Genomic DNA, 19,112 nt, shown 5'->3' on the forward strand with positions numbered 1-19,112 from the left:
ATGAAGATGAAGGCGAAAGTGGAACATAAATGCATACAAGCCATGTGCTATGACTGAAGGATCGAGGCTGTACTAAAAGACTTTGCTATCACATATTTGGTTTTAGGAATCTTTGTGCCGGAGGATTTTGTTAGTTGATGCACTGCTGGACACAAATGCAAAATATGTACACAAGGCCTTTGTACGTATTGTAGACGTGAATGATTTAATAGCAGCCGAAGCATGCTATCATATTGACTGTCTAAGTAAATTTCTGTGGGATGCCAAAAGGCCAGAAACTGAGAGCAAATGAGCTGATATAGCCATGGCTTGGTTGTGTCAGGAGCTACGTCACAATGCAGAGAATGGACACGAATGTAAATTGTCTGCTGTGTTCATGAGGTACAAAGAATTAACCAGTGACTCTATCATCCTATCATTTGATAAAGGAAACAAATGCATTGTGGACTCTTGTCCCAGGTGCACGTTGCTCTGAGACTCCACAGTGATATCAGTGAAGAAGCAGAGTAGGCCAGTGTACTTGCTTTTGAACATCTTACTTGGTGGCCAAAGTCATGTTTATAATGAGTTTGAAGAAGGTGAAATAGGCGCATCTGATGTTGAACGGGTTAAGAACACAAGGGTAAGAAGTACAGGGCACTTCGCACCAAGGTACCAATCCATTTTGCTTGATGTTCTCACAAAAGTGTGTCCTGCCCCCAAGAAAAGAGAAAAGCTCCCAAAGACCAAGTTCCTTGAACACACTGCCCCAGTTTGTGGATCTAGTGCTTGGAGAACCCGGGTGTAACTGATGATGTGCCAAGTATTCTATATGGTATACCTCAACTAGTTTTCTTGACTGTGCATGTTGACTGGTGAAGCGTCATACCAATACCAACATGTTTAGGTGGTGCTTCCTTGTCCCCGCAAACACTGTAGACCATGTCTTGCCCCATACTACGAACACCTGTGTTCTTAATCCGTTCAACATCAGATACACGCCTATTTCACGTTCTTCAGAAGGAGGTACACTGGCCAACTCTACTTCTTCACTCACGACAACATTTGAATCCCGGATCTGACATATCACTGCAGAGTCTCAGAGCAACGTGCTCCAGTGACATGAACAACACATTCATAAGTGACCCCAATGCACTTTGATAAAGGTCCCCTTGAAGTCCCCTGTCTACTGAAATATGATGATGGGATGATAGAGTCTGACTCATTGGCTAATTCTTTGTACCTCATGAACACAGCAGACAATTCAAATATGTGTTCATTCTCTGCACGGTGACATAACTTCTGACACAACCAAGCCATGGCCATATCAGCTCATTTGCTCTCAGTTTATGTCCTTTTGGCATCCCACAGAAATTAACTTCGATGTGATAGCATGCTTCGGCTGCTATTAAATCATTCACGTCTATAATACGTTCAAAGACCTTGTGTGCATATTGTGCATTTGTGCACACTTTAGAATGTATTATTATGGCAGAAACATGGCACGTCTTCTGCTTGCTTTCGGAGCTGTGGCAGAAAAAACACAACGTCAAGTTCACTGTTGAAGTACCCCTGCGTAAAAAGCAGTATCCTTCATCTGAAACACCAGTCTGTTCATTTCCTTGTGAAGCATTGGACTGTTCCTTGGCAAGCCTTACATTTATCTTTCCTTCATTTGTGTATGCTGAATAACAGAGTTTGTGCCATTTTAGATTAGGGTTGCCGTCAGGAGTTTCTTCAAAGAGGAACGAAAGCCTGTCTACAGATGACCGAACTTTGCAAAGTTTCAATTTGTGCCTGAACTGGGTGGCCTCAAAAATGGATTAGATGCCCAGTTCTGTCTGGTTGTAGAGGGTATTTTTAGACTGACTGGTTTCCAGACATATGATACAAAGCTCAAATGATAAACCTTGGCCTGTGAATAGAAACAACCTTACACCAGTGCTACGTATATACCGCCACTTTCAGTACAGCCTCGATCCTTCAGTCATAGCACATAACATGGATTGTATGCATTTATTTTCCACTTTCGCCTTCATCTTCATACTATGTATTTGACACAGTATCGGATAGGGTTCCAACCTGTTCCTGTGATTTCCTGAATTGTTCTGTGGGTAATTATGTTGCTAAAATCATTAATCAAACTCACTGCATGAATGAAAGCAGTTTCATTTGACATGCATGTGAAGCAGTATAAACGCATTCGTGTAGCATACATGTAAAAATGCCTATCGCATCCTGTCACACTCATTAACCTTTGAAGTAATTATGCGCTTAATATGCGATTTTTGTGACCTAAACAGTTTGCCTGGAATATGATTCTGTCAACAAAAGGAAAAGATTCTGCCTTGCTTTGCATTTTGAGCAAAAATGCTTTGCCAGATCTCGGTGCCATATAAAAGGGTAGAAAAATCGTGAAAAATGAGTTGTATGATAAGTCACCAAGTGTTTTTATATATTTCATAATGCCTATTAAAATATTTTAACTTGCAATGAGGCTTGAATTGTATGCATGGGCCATGAAAAATTCTACAACTTAAATGCATTTAATTGTGAGTCGAACTGAGACATTATATCCGTCGACAAACATAAACGCAATGTTTCCACCAGTGATGTTAGCCGAATGAAGCAACTGGAAACCAAGAAACGAGGTGCTACGGAGTAGTTTACTGTAGGAGGCTGTACGAGGCGATGACAACTGACATGCATCGTGACATCGATTACCAAGGTAGTGACGTCATTACAGTGTGACGTCATGCAAATATCGTACTACAGTACAAAACTCTTCCGCAACCTCTTTATGGAACCGGTTTCGGTTTGAAACCAAAAACATAAGGAAAATACGCTATTTTGTCAATTTAATGCATGTAAGACGTGGGTAATAAATAAAATATCACACTCGGTCTCATTACATACGAATTATACGAAACTCGTGACCTTCCTATGATATCTGACCTCGCTTTCGCTCGGTCAGATACCATAGGAAGGACACTCGTTTCGTATAATTCGTATGTAATGAGACCTCGTGAAGAATTCTCTATGAATTACTTGTTGAAATAGCATCGCCTTTGTAATACCATTTTTCACCTTTTGCCAATTTTCCACCATTTTTTGAAAGCTACTATTATTGTTTTAGTTTTATTAACAGGCAATTTATAATCATTGCAGTAATTTTCTAATTCATTGATCAAACCACCCACTAGAGAAAAGCATGATATCATCAGCAAATAATAATAGAAAGATATGAATTATATCTGGATGTAACTGAATTCCATTTGTACAGTTTCCTTGGATCAGGATCGCCAATTCATTGACGAAAAAGGAAAATAAAAAACGGACTTAGGATACAGCCTTGTCTGACTCCAAGTTGACTGGTAATAGTGTCTGACAAATCACCATTATTTCTGAGACATGTATTTACATTTTCATTATATACTACACAATATTCTGTTCATTTTAGAACTAACACCATGTCTAAGTAAAATATTTCATAATTTATCTCTACAAACCGAATCGAACTCCTTTGTAAAATCCACAAAGCGATCGTAAAATCTCCCCTCTTTGTGGTTTAAGTATATCTGTTCAATTGTATGTAAAATAAATATATTATCAGTGGTGGTGTATCCTTCCCTAAAACCGGCTCGTGATTCACCTATTTTATCAAAAGTGTCAGCCCAAAAGACTAGCCTTTTATTCAATATGGATGTAATGATCTTACTAAATACGCTCAACAGTGTAATGCCTCTATAGTTATCTGTGATTTTCAAGTCACTTTGTTTATGGATCGGGACGACAATACCTACAGACCAAGAATTTGGGAAATATCCATTTTCAAATATCACATTAAATATCAATTCTAGGTAATAAAATGTCCGCTGAATACTTAAAAAGCTTAGAAATGGTTTGGTCCATTCCAGGTGATTTATTCAGTTTAAGGTGTTGAATACTGATTAAAATCTCATCCCTACTGATAGGAGAAACAAGTATGTCGTCAGTCAATTCTCTATTATGTTATATATGTCACTGATATATGTGTTGCTTGTGGAAACAGTGTTTCCCTTCTATTGTATTCTGTTTGTACGAGAGAGAGAGAGACAGTAAATTTATATGAATTGAAGATCAAATAAATAGTTGAAGACATATCAAAAGGAATCCATAAGTTCACCCTACCTTGCGACTGCGCCATTGCTATGACCTGGGACTATATATAAACAAACTGTCTTGATCTGGTCAGAATTGGATGTTTCCAGTGGAACGGATAACTCAGTGTAAGGTGAACAGCCTTTCATTGAGATGTACGAACTCACGCTGGTTTTAACCTTACCTTAATAACGTGCATATGTCTTGAAACAAGCATCTTGAAGATATTCATTCCATTTATTGCTCAGTAACAATTTGTACCAATACGATCAGTTCACAGTGTAACCCAAGAGTCTTAGTAACTAATAAATTAATTTGACGTGTAGATCAAGCAAATGATCAAATAAATTTCAAACGAAACATAAAAGTTCACCCTACCTCGTGCTTGCGCCATTGCAATGACTTGGGTCTATTTATAAACAAACTGCCTTGATCTGGGTGAATTTGGGCTTTTCCCAGTCGAACGGGTAGCTCAGTGTCAGTGTGTACCTATTCAGATTAACAACATCACTGACATCTTTTCCAAAGTATTAAGGTTGATTAACTATCCAAATGGTGGGGATGTGGGGTGGGGGAACTATACATGCATTAGACACTGTTGTTACCTTTATCGAAACTATGATGTTGTAAGATGATCATGTAGCACGGTTACTTGCACTGACACTAAACGCTTGGATTGCTAATTTACTGTTGATGCGTTAAAATGTGCATTGCCAATAGCGTATTGTAAAATGTATGAACAAAACTGTTACATATGTCAGTACATGCTAAGGAATGTATCTCAATGATAAAACCTACGGTATGAATGGCGACTATTATGTCAATTATGGCGTCTTGAGTGAATTTACGTCAAGGAATTATTTAAACGCTTCAGCAGACACGCTCATTTGTTTGTGTGAATGACACATATTAAAGGAATCATTCTCATACTTTAATTCACAAACTTTATGGATAACAGCTCGTTTATTACGAGAGTTTCGGGACAGATTCCCGTACCGTTGTCAAGCAGGAATGTAACATACAGTGGTGGCAAAGTATATATACTGAGTGTAACAAAGATAACAAGACAACCAAGAGAGAATACACAAGTGCGATTTATAGGGACTGGTCGTACACCGTAGATTGTTACCCAGCTCCAAAGCACATTCAACTTAATATATCTGGGTATCTGTAACATTCCGAATGTACTCTGTATATTTGCATTTATCATATATAGCAGCATATGACATGATGTGGTCCTTAAGTTTCTGTAACATAGAGCATGGGTGAAACTGCAATAAAAATCTTATGAACACAATAGGCGAGCATCTCTACACGTCGTACATGATACATGACCCCTACGTCGGCCTAGCTGTGTGAATAATAATGCCCGAAGCTCAGCCCTAGATAGTATAACATCACGCGAGAGAGATGTAGGGTTGAAAATGCAAGAACATATTATGTACAGATGTCTACGAACTGACGATGATGAGGTCACAAACAAACTCATGGCAGGTTTGACATTATCTTAATGATATGGATATGTCATGAAACAAACAGCATGAAGATAGCTTCTATTTATTTCACAGCAACAATATCCTACCAACACAATCGGTTCACAGTATAATCCAACTGTTGTGCTAGTCAGTAAAGGAATGAGTCTTGTAGATCAAGCAAATGATTAAATAGATGTTAAAAGAAATAAAAGTTCACCCTACCTCGTGCCTGCGCCATTGCTATGTCTTTGGTCTATTTGTGAACAAACTGACTTGATTTGGTCAAGTTGGACTTCTCCAAGTCGAGCGGACAACTCAGTGTCAGTGTGGACCTATTCACGTAACCTGTCAGTGTGGACCTATTCACGTGACCTGTCAGTGTGGACCTATTCACGTGACCTGTCAGTGTGGACTTATTCACGTGACCTGTCAGTGTGGAACTATTCACAATATAAAACGAGTGACATCTTTTCCAAAGTATTAGGGTTGATTAACTATCAAATGGTGGGGATGTGGAGGTGGGAACTATACATGCGATAGACACTGTTGTTACCTTTATCGAAACTATGATGTTGTAAGATGATCATGTAGCACAGTTACTTGCACTGACACTAAACGCTTGGATTGCTAATTTACTGTTGATGCGTTAAAATGTGCATTGCCAATAGCGTATTGTAAAATGTATGAACAAAACTGTTACATATGTCAGTACATGCTAAGGAATGTATCTCAATGATAAAACCTACGGTATGAATGGCGACTATTATGTCAATTATGGCGTCTTGAGTGAATTTACGTCAAGGAATTATTTAAACGCTTCAGCAACACGCTCATTTGTTTGTGTGAATGACACATATTAAAGGAATCATTCTCATGCTTTAATTCACAAACTTTATGGATAACAGCTCGTTTATTACGAGGTTTCGGGACAGATTCCGTACCGTTGTCAACCAGGAATGTAACATACAGTGGTGGCAAAGTATATATACTGAGTGTAACAAAGATAACAAGACAACCAGAGAATACACAGAGTGCGATTTATAGGGACTGGTCGTACACCGTAGATTACCCAGCTCCAAAGCACATTCAACAATATATCTGGGTATCTGTAACATTCGAGATAGTACTCTGTATATTTGCATTTATCATATATAGCTGGCATATGACATGATGTGGTCCTTAAGTTTCTGTAACATAGAGCATGGGTGAAACTGCAATAAAAATCTTATGAACACAATAGGCGAGTATCTCTACACGTCGTACATGATACATGACCCCTACGTCGGCCTAGCTGTGTGAATAATAATGCCAACTCAGCCTACCCTAGATAGTATAACATCGCGAGGAGGATGTATGGGTTGAAAATGCAAGAACATATTATGTACAGATGTCTACAGAACTGACGATGATGAGGGTCACAAACAAACTCATGGCAGGTTTTGACATTATCTTAATGATATGGATATGTCATGAAACAAACAGCATGAAGATAGCTTCTATTTAGCTTCACTGTAACAATATCCTACCAACACAATCGGTTCACGGTATAATCCAACTGTTGTGCTAGTCTGGTAAAGGAATGAGTCTTGTAGATCAAGCAAATGATTAAATAGATGTTAAAAGAAATAAAAGTTCACCCTACCTCGTGCCTGCGCCATTGCTATGTCTTTGGTCTAGTTGTGAACAAACTGACTTGATTTGGTCAAGTTGGACTTCTCCAAGTCGAGCGGACAACTCAGTGTCAGTGTGGACCTATTCACGTAACCTGTCAGTGTGGACCTATTCACGTGACCTGTCAGTGTGGACCTATTCACGTGACCTGTCAGTGTGGACTTATTCACGTGACCTGTCAGTGTGGAACTATTCACAATATAAAACGAGTGACATCTTTTCCAAAGTATTAGGGTTGATTAAATTATACTAGTCGAGTTGTTATATCATGACTGTGAAATAAACGTGTGTTACAATAGACACTTAAGTTACCTTATCTGATATTATGAGGTTGTAGTTATGAGCACCTCACTCTCTACACTGGTACTTCCACTGACAACCATGGGTGTTTCCAGCTTTTAGATTGTGTGCTTATCTTAATGATTGTGTAACACGTACATCAGAAAGTTGATACTGTCTCTGTGTGTCTATAATTGACGATTGTGTTTGAAACTTGTCCGGAAAGCACAGATAGGGTCTTTGTGCATGATAGCGACGCTGCATGAAATACTTCCTCATATAATACACAAGTTGTGATTTATCGCACCAATAAGACAGTGATCTACAATATTCACCAGTTACAACAATGGTAAAGCTACAAAAGAGAGCAAAGCTAAGGAATCCAGGATGAAACTGATCTGAAACGAGAGGCACCTACTGGGCCTCTATTAACTTCATATAGATCTCTTCTGGAACATTCTGGGCTCTGTTGGTTGTGAAGTACACAATGCCATTTAGAAAGTGGTCAAATGTAACATATGTTATATTTGGGATTACACTCTCTCGTAATAAGTGGGGCGGTGGGGGTAGCCTAGTGGTTAAAGCGTTCGATTCCCCACATGGGTACAATGTGTGAAGTCCATTTCTGGTGTCCCCATACCGTGATATTGCTGGAATATTGCTGAAAGCGGCATGCGAAACCAACTCACTCACTCACTCTTCGTAAAGAGAACAGATTCTAGTACTTTTGGTGGACTGAGTCCCATCCGGGATTCGAACCCACACCCTCAGAATCAATCACACAATCGCCAGCACACAAAGTCAGCCGCCTTACCATCTCAACCACCACGGCTTTTGCTGGACTGGATTATTCCGGCTGCAGTAGAAACTTCCGGATTAGCCTTCATTCAAATTCACCTCAGCCCTCTGATGAATCGCCACAGAAACAACGCAATACAACGACAACACTGTTGAATACCACTGTCATATGCAGTGTGGTTTTATAATGTGTCACGGCAGGATGAAAATACCTCTCATGCATGTATGTACAGATATTTTAAAGATCAACAAGGCAATATTCTGTACTGATTGAAATGAGTGACCCAACAGAACAGTTGTCTGGACTGTCTGTTTCAGGACACATGCACCGGGAAGTACTACCCAGTGTAATACTTCGTGTGTTACGTAGTGTACAAAACAAGATGTGCTCAGGTCCTTGATTGAAATGGTTAAAAGGGATTCTTTTCTCAACATAATATCGAACTGCATGTTAACTGAATACATATCACCTGCTACAAAATGAATACATTAGTAACTCAGAATAATGACCCGTTAGGCTAACGTTTCTGGACAATTCTGTACATTTCGGATTCAGGTAGCACACAACAAAACATTTATTCCTATCAAACGGTTGCATTCTATATTGAAGAATCATTAACACTGAGTGAGTGAGTTTTTTTATGCCGATTTTAGCAATATTCCGGCAATATCACGGCGGGGGACACCAGTAATGGGCTTCACACTCTTTTATATTGAAGAATGTTCAAAAGGAAGTAGCAGATTGTTATATCCAAACATTTTCGAAATCAATTATAGAGTATTATATCGAGACATAGTTTCAAGGATTAGTGATCCCTCGAATCAAGATTGTTATGCATTTTTAAAGTGTACTTTGTGCAAGGAGCAATATTTTTTTGCAAGTACACCAAACGGATGTGACGGGATGAAATATTTGTATATATTCCTTAGTTTTGACTGAATAAAATATTCAGTTTAGAGTCCCCCTCGTGACCAGTGAACAACTTATAATATATTGATATTACCGTTATTACAATTTATCTTACCTTCATGTAACATACTCTAATTTCATTGGTCAATGAAGTACATGCCATATAGAAGCAGCCTTCAAAATACATTAAAATGATATTTTGTACCTTTAACAAGACGATAAGATAAATACGTTGCACGCTCCTCCCTCGGGTTATACGCATTTTTGTAACAGTGTCACCTTCACCTACCGGCGCGGGTGACACTGCTACAAAGAGGCGTACATCATATGGTATTACCCTCGACAGAAACATTCAACTTAAATAGTTTGCTACATTGTATCTGTTCTGTTGAGAGTTAGTGAGGGGCAGTGGTATGCTCTGTTTTAGTTTGGTTTAGAGTTCTGCAATGTACTACAACCTGGAGGACTCTCACGCATGCTTCGCTGTCGAGGGTAAGCATGTAGCTTGTTCCCCGTGTGAAGTAAACATGTCCTTAAAAACCATCAAAGGCTATCAACATAAATCAACATACACGGAATCTTTAAAGTTAGGGTTGTTGGAGTAGCCTAGTGGTTTCCATGCCCCACATAGGTACAATATGTGAAGCCCATTTCCGTGATATTGCTGGACTATTCCTAAGAGCGGCCTAAAACTATACTCACTTAGTAACCCTATTGAAAGTCGCCAGACGCACCCAAAAGGGACCAAATGTCATGTAAGTGATCTTTCTTTCACACCATCGGCATGTTAAAAAGCTAGTTACAACCTATCTTGGTGATACTGAACTATCATTTTCAAAAATACAGTCATATATATATATGCATGAGGGTACACTGATTCATACTTATACGGATTTTTTTGCTATGATTTTCAGGCATTATTTTGATATTCTTGAATGATATAATTACATGAAATAAACCAAAAGTTTGTTTTCAAAAGCATATACAACCCATGATCGCTAATAACTGGAGAAGGAAAAAAGTAAACAGTCCTTACATTGTTTAAGCAATATGTAGGTAATTCACGTATGTTTAAATTCCATTCCATCTAAGTCAGTCCAGATTCTTTGCGGATGAGGCCCATGAAGGCATATACCTCCTTCAAACGTATACTTCATCAAAACGTAATGAATAATGTATACGTTGTGTATACAACACAGAAGAACATGTATATGTTGTCTTATACTTGAATACCAAGTCTCAAGAGGTGAATGTAACATAAAGTTGAAGCATAAGTGGCGTACGTTTTATTGCAACAAAAACCAGCACATACATCATGTAACGGTACAGTTTACATTGACACCATCACAAACTACTTCGCTAAATGCTGGGCATATGTGTATGGCATAAACAGCGTGTTGACTTCAAACATATCTTGGGTTGTATACAATTGCCATTGGAATCCCTCCAGTCCCCTTGTTACTCCTTGTCACGGACTCCTGGTTTGCCTTCATTATTCGTGCAAAAATCCCCTCTAGTGATATATGTGTAGTGCAGAATTCACTTTCTGAAAATTGTATATATTCCAAAGATGGGCGTATAATGTAGTCAGTGTGTGTGTTCACGAAGCCCTATATAATAGTGTGTGTGTGAGAGAGAGAGAGAGACAGAGACAGAGAGAGACAGAGAGAGAGAGAGAGAGAGAGAGAGAGAGAGAATGAACAAGTTCAATTTAAAGGAGTTGGTCTTCCACCGTAGATTGTTACCCAGTTACAGAGAATCCTACAATTTCAAGGAACAGAGAGTATCAATACCTAAAACAAAATATCGTGTATCAGGTGACGTATCACTCCTGCACGTTTGTAATATTTTTCACATACAATGTACTTAATTTTGCTTTATACACTGCAACTCGAGGCACTATTTCCAGAGAGTTGTTTATACAGATCCTTGATCTCGATTGATGGTGAGCTTTTGGCGTTTGATATGAATGGCTTCAGTGAGTTTACGTTTCGTGAAATACTTAATATTCCTTTTGGTTTTTGGCCAGTATGGTGATGTCAGTCCAGTTTACGTGGTGATTAGGGTTAGATTGGATGTGATCAGAGATGGCTGATTTGCTGTCGGACTTGATGACGGAGGTCTGGGGTTCTTTCACACGGGTGTTGATGGGTCGGGATGTTTCACCTATGTAACTCTGTCCACCATACCGTTTTCAAAGCTATTTTGCCAAATGTCGGCCATTTTGAAAAATGGCTGCCGTTGCTGCCTTTGGCTTATATAGTAATACTTCTAAGACCAGAACTCTTTGCTTTTCACTGATGTAATTCTGTGCTGTGTTTCTTAATATGACTCATGTAGCAGTTATTACAGATGTATCTATCCCACCATGCAGATATATCAATAAAATGAACGTCCTTTTTTTGCAATGGGTACCTTGCATCAAACTGCCTCGTTTTTACTTACCCTATAATTTGGGATTACATGGTACCTGGACCTTTTACATAGAAGTTGTTGAACACGGCATTTTTTTGGTCCTGGCTTAACTCCTGTTCTGTTATAGAGTAGAATAGATTCTCAGTAACACATTTGTTTCCCAACGTGGCAGATTACATCCTCAGCATCTCGTACTTGTCTCTTGGCTATAATACTGACTGCCTGACTGACTGACTGATTTAGTTGTACGCCGGTTTCAGCAATATTCCAGCAATACCACGGCGGGGGACACCAGAAATGAGCTTCACACATTGTGCCCATGTGGGGAATCGAACCCGGATCTTCGGTGTGACGAGCCAACGCTTTAACCATTAGGCTACCCCACCGCCCCCTTGGCTATAATAACCAGATTAATATCCAGACTCAGTTTGGTTTTATACAGAAACCGGATTTGTTCCAGTGTATCTAATTAGGTAATTGAGGTAATGCAAGAGGCAATAATGTCAGACTTTAGTTGTTTATAATAACCTGTATGATATCATGGACTAACGTCCAATACATATTCTTGTAGACATGAGGCTTTTACAACATTCACTCGAAACTGATACAATGTGCATGCCAGTGTATGTAAATAAAGCCAATAAAGAAAACACTTTGATTATTAAGGATTTTAATGTGCAGCAGTTTGGTTACAAGAGCCTCAAGCAATCCATACCTTACAATAATATAAGAATATCTAGAGAATTTATGTTCAGTTCTAAACTTCTGTCTTCTAAACCCATTCGAAGTCAACATTTGTGTCTAATCCTGTACTGTAAATCATGACATTAATGTGTGTGACTTCTATTGAATACAGTTAGTGATCATAAATACTAGTAGTTTGGGGCATATCAAGTGAAGTGAAATTTAATCACACAATGTCATTAAGATCATAATATACTGAACATCATTGAAAACGCACCACCTGTAAAGTTTGAAATATGGTAATAGGACTGTTTGAGAGTAAATATGAACGTTGGAAATGTTGTTAATAACACAAAAGACAATAAATAGTGTTCTTTACTGTAAATAATGCTGTACAGTAAAGAACACACCATGGAACACATCACATGACAACAACAAAATTCAGGCACAACACACACGAAAAGCACAAATTGCATGCGTGAAAAATGCTGATTAGGGGTATAAATGACCGTCGGCAAAAAAACCGTTCTCATTTCAGCTATACCTCCGCAAGTAAAATATATTCTGTAATGCATAGATTGTCACTAGAGGAACGAGAACGGGCGTTGGGCATGTTGCAGGTTGGCACATCAAGCAGGATTATTGATAGACGATTTGGTTGCCATCATTTCACCATCATAAGACTTGCCAACAGGTACCAACAAACAGAAACCACCAGGACGGCCAACGTTATAGCCAGGGACGTGTTACCACCTCTCGTCAGGATCGAGACATTGTTCGGCGCCATATTCGGGATCGTACGTTGCCGGCTGCCAGAACCGCCAACGCTGTCCAAGGCCGACTTGGTTTGATCAGTGCTTCCACCGTCCGTCGCCGTCTCCGTGTGGCAGGATTACGGTGTCGATGTTGGACCCATCCTGACTGACAGACATTGTCGTGAACGCCGACGATGGGCTGAACAGCATCGTTTGTTGTTGTTACAACGTTGGCATGGTGTTGTGTTTTCCGACGTGTCACGTTTTCACTTGCGAAATGCTGACGGGCGTCTACGGGTATGGCGTCGACGGGGAGAACGTTACCATCAGGACTGTGTTGTGCAAACAGATCGGTGGGCTGGAGACAGCATTATGGCGTGGGGAGGGATCAGTTATCATCACAAAACCGCTCTGGTAGTTTGTCGTGGCAGAGTGAATGTCCTTTACTACCGTGACACCATTCTTCAGAACAACGTCGTTCCCTTCTTTAACCAACATCAAGATCTGCATACATTCCAGCAGGACAATGCTCGAGCGCACACTGCAAGTGTTGCAACACAGTTTCTGGCAAACAAAAACATTCCTCTACTTCCATGGCCTGCATTTTCACCAAATTTCTCTCCCATTGAACGCTTGTATGATTACATCGGCAAACGCCTCTCATGTCGCTCACAGAGCAACAACCTTGGGGAACTTGAGAATGCCTTGCAACAAGACTGGAATGCATTGCCTCAAAACATTATTCAGAGACTTATCAGTTCAACGAGGAGACGTTGCACAGCTTGTATTGCTGCTAACGGTGGTCATACATGTTACTGACTTTCCAATCTAAATCCATCTTTCTTTCATGGTCAGCTGAATAAAAACTTAAATGTTTTGCTGGATCGGTTCTTGTTTCTTTTCTTTATCAATCATTGGACTACAAAAGTATGTAAAATTTACACCGATTGCTCATTTATGCTCTTGGAAATCCAAACTAATACAGGTGGTGCGTTTTCAATGATGTTCAGTATATAATGAAAATATTCATGATCCTATTTTTGTAGAAATAACCTCTACCTGGTATGCTAATTTTAATCATCAAGTTATGCATTATGAAGAATGATATACAGCATTTTTTCCAAACCTAAATTATTGCCAACACCACACAAGAGCATCCTTTTATTAAATAATTTGCTTAGTTCTTAATAAATGTATTTTTATTTTACCATAGAATTAAATTAACATGGGCCATTCTCTTTTTTATGAAACAGGTTGTTTTCCATGAGTAGAAATATTCCACATTTGACATTTTTAATAAAAGGACTCTCCAAGCTATAACACACGCTACCGTAAAGAATGCAATGAATGTCAAGAATCTTTACCCATTAACGTAATACTCTAGTTATCCTTTTCCACGGTGTTATTTCTTGTGTCCACAGTGAATGATAATTACATGTTGACTTGTTTGAAATGGAAAATGCTTTAAAGTCTTGACATAGGCTTTAAGCAAAACCAGATTTTTTCATATTAATAATATTACATTCTTTAAATGGTATGTTTAGCTTTAGAACGCTATGAAAATATTAAGAATGCTTACAAGCAAACACAATACTCCAGTTATCTATGTACAAATATCTTTGTAGGAAGTCTTTTAATAACTTTTCAAAAACATGTCCATACTGTTACCACATTTGTCCTTAGTGTTACCTGTTTTGTTCAACGTGAATGAAAATAAACAGTTGAAATTTGGAAATTGAGAAAATACATTAAAGTCTTGACATAAAACTTAAAGTAAAACATATTAATAATGTTACATTCTGTAAATTTTATCTTTAACGCTATATTTGACAATACTGTTACTGTAATTGTCCTTACTGTCACCCTTTTAATGTAACAAAATGTATGGATAGTAAGAGCACTGACATTTCAGAAACAATTCTGTTCCATTTAATGAATGGTCCATGAAGCTTCTGGAAGCATGTGGCATCAGTATGAGAACATTTATCAAATTCAACACATAGAAATATGTTGTTATTTGTACTTTCCTTCCCTTGAAAGACAGTGACAGTATGGACACAACATCCACAGACAGAACTCTGCATTTACTTGAAAGTGAAAAATAATAAAGTATTATCAAAGACAGATTGAAAAATACACATGTGAAGGCTTGATGTAGGACTAGAAATTACAATCTTCGTAAAATTGACTCACGTCAGGAAGACAGTTCATCGTTGTCTGACTACTTGATCAGCCTTGTAAATGCCCTTTGCACCAACACACAGATGTGTACAACATTTCACAAAACACTGAATCTACAGTGCATTGCCACTTAAAGCTCATAGATATTAAAATATATTAAAATCAACACAAACTCTACCAGACCTGTATAGCAGCCATTAAGTCACATCATCACCATGATTCAAAGCTCAATACTACATATCAGCTAACGGTCTTTGACCTATTGAACAAATGAAAGTTCACACATTTACCAGCACCTGACACTCCGAGGGCTGTTTTTCTGTCTACAGTTTAAACTCGCTGACGATCCCACATACCTGGTACTTCACACTTCTGTTGATAAGATCCTCAAAGGCCTCACAAATCTTATTCTTGTCACTCTTTGGTGGTGTCTCCTTCTCGAACAGTTGGAACATTTGGCTGAGCTCTGGCCAGTAGACGGTCAGTGAGCGAACGTTTTCTTTAGGTGTCCGGGTGTCAATAATGGCCACTCCATAACTCACCTGGTCCTGGTCCGGGATTTTATGCAGACAAGATTCACATAGCCTGTCTGTCAGTTGGAAACGGAAACATCTGGGATTTGGACAGGACATGTATGGTTTGACGTCGATCCCGACAAGCGTACCTCTTTGGTAACGATCTTTCCTGATATGCTTTAGTGGTTAGGAGGGTAGGAGCTGGAAATACAAACGACGGATCGTTCAACATACACATGGCAACTAATCCTGATACTGGTCCAACCTGAAATGTGTACTGACTAGTGCTGTCTATCGATATAGATCGTAGAGATCGATAATAGTAAAGCAAATTCGATCGATGATCGATAAATATCGAAGAAGTAACTTCGAGCAAAACTGCAAAAAGCGTCTGAAGGAAATTAATATATTTCACATCACTGTTGAATGGTGGCATGTTAACAAAACAGCGTCCTGAAAATACATAAAGAAGCAGCCGAGAATAAACAGCTAACTTTGTAAGGTGTGTGCGTAAAATAAAACTTTTACAAAAGCCGATTTACGGTATTATGGTTAACACAATTTTCATATGATAATCATTAATAATGATATTTCAGATTATCTATAATTTTAGCCAGCCCTAGTACTGACCCGAAATATCTTAAAATGTATTCAGCCTTTACAAACCTTAACCTCTGTCTGCCCTGTATGCCCAACGTGGCATAACTGAAACAAGCTCAGTTCAGCACGCGAAATGCAAGTTGATGCACTATTTAAGTTAAACTTTATTGACTACAGGCAGCAATGTGTTATGGTAGTTCGCCTCAGTAACTGGGAAGACTGACGTGCAAGCAAGCATAACCCCATTTAAAACCACTACCACATAATCCTAGGGATTACCATCACTGTAGACGTGGGTGTTGTTGTGACCCATGGATCGTGAGGCATCCGAGGTTTTCGCTTCTTACAGGAGATGACTTTGTAGACCTTGCCCAGCTGCATCTGCTCTGCAATGTCGCCCCAGACGTCCACATCGACAGAACCAGTTTCATCCTCCAGTTTAACTTTGCGATATGACAACACCTTCCCATAGCACTTCCGTTTTATGAGAGGGGTTTGCTTGAACAGATAAACAGAACACTGATACAACAAGATGCGATGGGTTGTGTGCAATACATATTTCTCTCTTATTCAGACATCATGTATAAACTGAGAAGACTATTGTTACTCTAATGGCAGTGTAACAGACATATACGCTGAAACTCCATGCAACACATAGTCTTAGTTTCAAAGACAATATAGATCCAATTCTGTGATTTTATCATACATTGCTCTATGTTAGGACATGATGCACCTGAACAGGAAATGTCGATGTATATCACACAAACTGGAACGTACTATCAGTATGTCATATGATGGATGTGTAAGCTGAAACCATACAAAAAAACAAACTTACATGCATGTGCTTATGATCGAACGATTGCATGTCCCAGTCGTATTCAATTTCCCCATCTACAGTCACCCCTAGTCATAGTACTAACTCACTTTGTATTAATGCAAAATATGATAAATACGGTAATAACATACGAATATTATAACATGGCCGTGGTAACACTCAGGGGAATAACTGAACAGTATGTTTATTGCACTGTCAATAATTTTTCATGCTCTTGCTATCATGTATTACTTACACATTTCGCGACAGTCATGTCAATAATACCTTCCGCTCTCAATTAACAGGTCAGGATTGCACGAGTAAATGAGTAACTGTAAATGTTAATGAATCATTCAACCATGTTTCACGGTAACATCGATAACATAGACATTTGACAAACAGGCCGAACGTGGTAGCATTAAGATAGGCGCAACAATAAATCGTCTTGTTTGTGAGGTAAATTGCAGAAACTGACAATGATACAACAAAGACATATAGGGCTGCTATTAGTGCAAATGGTCTGCCAATATTACTATAAGAATCTATGAAAGGTCCACCAACCTTCACAATTTTTCCTTTTAAACTAATTTTGGTCAAAAAATCCTGTTTGGTGATTTCGGATATGGGCACTGGTTCTCCTTCCCCAAAAGCATCGGCGATGATATTTTCTGGAGCCTGAATCTCCGCGGCAAAAGTTGCTGTGGAAGAGGACTTCGTGAATAAAACCTTCCCGTTCCAGGTGACATTTCTCAGAATAATGCATTTCTCCAGTTCGAATTTGTCAAAGAGGTTTTCTTCTCTCACACAAATGTCAACAGCTGAGGTGTCATCAGCCACAGTGGCCATGAACTGGTTCTTGTTGGATTTTTCCTCCACTTGTCCCACCTTCACGACTTTGACATGCAAGGTCACATCCTGCTCCTGGGGATCCCTCACGAAATCTCTAATACGCTTCAGCTGAGAGTAGAAACAAAAATCTGATTTTAGCATTTCACAGAACTGTTGGAACAGTATCCCGGTATCTTGGTGTGTCAGCTTTAAACGAGTTTGTTTGCTTTTGTTTAACGACACACAGAGAAATATTCCATTTATATGGCAGCAGTCTGCAAATAATCAAACAGTATGTGCATTGATCTACACAACTGGGATACGATGACATTGTCAATATGGTCAGCAAGCATGACCATCGGATCCCGTTAGTCGCCTAAGCATGGTTTGCTGAAGATTAGTTCTAGCCAGGATCTTCACGGGTCTTTCTAAAAGAGAGGTCAACACAAACTGGATCAGATCAAATACATTTACTTGTGTATGGTGAATGATGTACATATCATGTATCATAATGTGCATATATGAGATCTGAACCCAAAGCTAGCCATTGCTAAAACATGAATACGAAGTCAGTCGACAAAAATTGCGATTCAACCACCCAAAATTTAAATCCTATGATGAAGGACATTTGAAACAAATATGCATCACTATGAAATGTTCTTGTGGTTTTATGACTACACAAAGTTGACAAGCTGAGGCAGATTTCTTTATGCAACGGACTTAAGTTGTGATATTGTAAACTGATTTTTTTCATTGAAATCACCGTTATCTAAACATTGTATTCCAAACATTACAGGTTCTTTTCGGTTATTGTTCATTATCAGCGAAAAGCAAGCCACCTGTTCCATGTCAGCGAGGTAATAACATTAGTGTGTGATTCTATCAGGAGCACAACAATTTTCTATTCATCTGCATTGTGATGTTATCATCCACAGAAACTCCACTTTGCAGACAAGAGTTAAGAAATCTTGATGTCTACATATTAACACTCAGTTGGGTCATTCGCGGTATACCACGTGGACGTCGTGTATGCATATTCCCTCTGTGTAGCCAGTCACTCTAACACCT

The 19,112-nt window shown here is 38.9% G+C and overlaps 1 protein-coding gene and 2 long non-coding RNA genes across 3 annotated transcripts in view; 1 reads left to right on the forward strand and 2 right to left on the reverse strand.

Moving 5' to 3' along the window:
* Nucleotides 1-4,148: 4,148 nt before the first annotated feature.
* On the reverse strand, nt 4,149-7,861 carry LOC124253071. Its single transcript, XR_006892084.1, has 3 exons — nt 7,237-7,861; nt 5,817-6,034; nt 4,149-4,608 (listed from the first exon to the last, which is right to left on the reverse strand). It is a non-coding gene; the product is annotated as an uncharacterized LOC124253071 (long non-coding RNA).
* A 2,810-nt stretch (nt 7,862-10,671) lies between these two features.
* LOC124253072 lies at nt 10,672-12,343 on the forward strand. Its single transcript, XR_006892085.1, has 2 exons — nt 10,672-11,920; nt 12,239-12,343. It is a non-coding gene; the product is annotated as an uncharacterized LOC124253072 (long non-coding RNA).
* A 1,371-nt stretch (nt 12,344-13,714) lies between these two features.
* Nucleotides 13,715-19,112, reverse strand: part of LOC124253073 — a 28,642-nt gene continuing 23,244 nt past the window's right edge. Inside the window, exons 9-11 of the mRNA XM_046686798.1 lie at nt 17,778-18,173; nt 16,682-16,900; nt 13,715-16,003 (exon numbers count right to left, since the gene is read on the reverse strand). Of these exons, the coding sequence (XP_046542754.1) occupies nt 15,989-16,003; nt 16,682-16,900; nt 17,778-18,173 (630 nt within the window). The 3' untranslated portion in view covers nt 13,715-15,988. The remainder of the gene's footprint in view (nt 16,004-16,681; nt 16,901-17,777; nt 18,174-19,112) is intronic.

The sequence above is a fragment of the Haliotis rubra genome, unplaced genomic scaffold (assembly GCF_003918875.1).
Source record: "Haliotis rubra isolate DU_JTF1 unplaced genomic scaffold, ASM391887v1 Scf530, whole genome shotgun sequence".
Taxonomy (NCBI): domain Eukaryota; kingdom Metazoa; phylum Mollusca; class Gastropoda; order Lepetellida; family Haliotidae; genus Haliotis; species Haliotis rubra.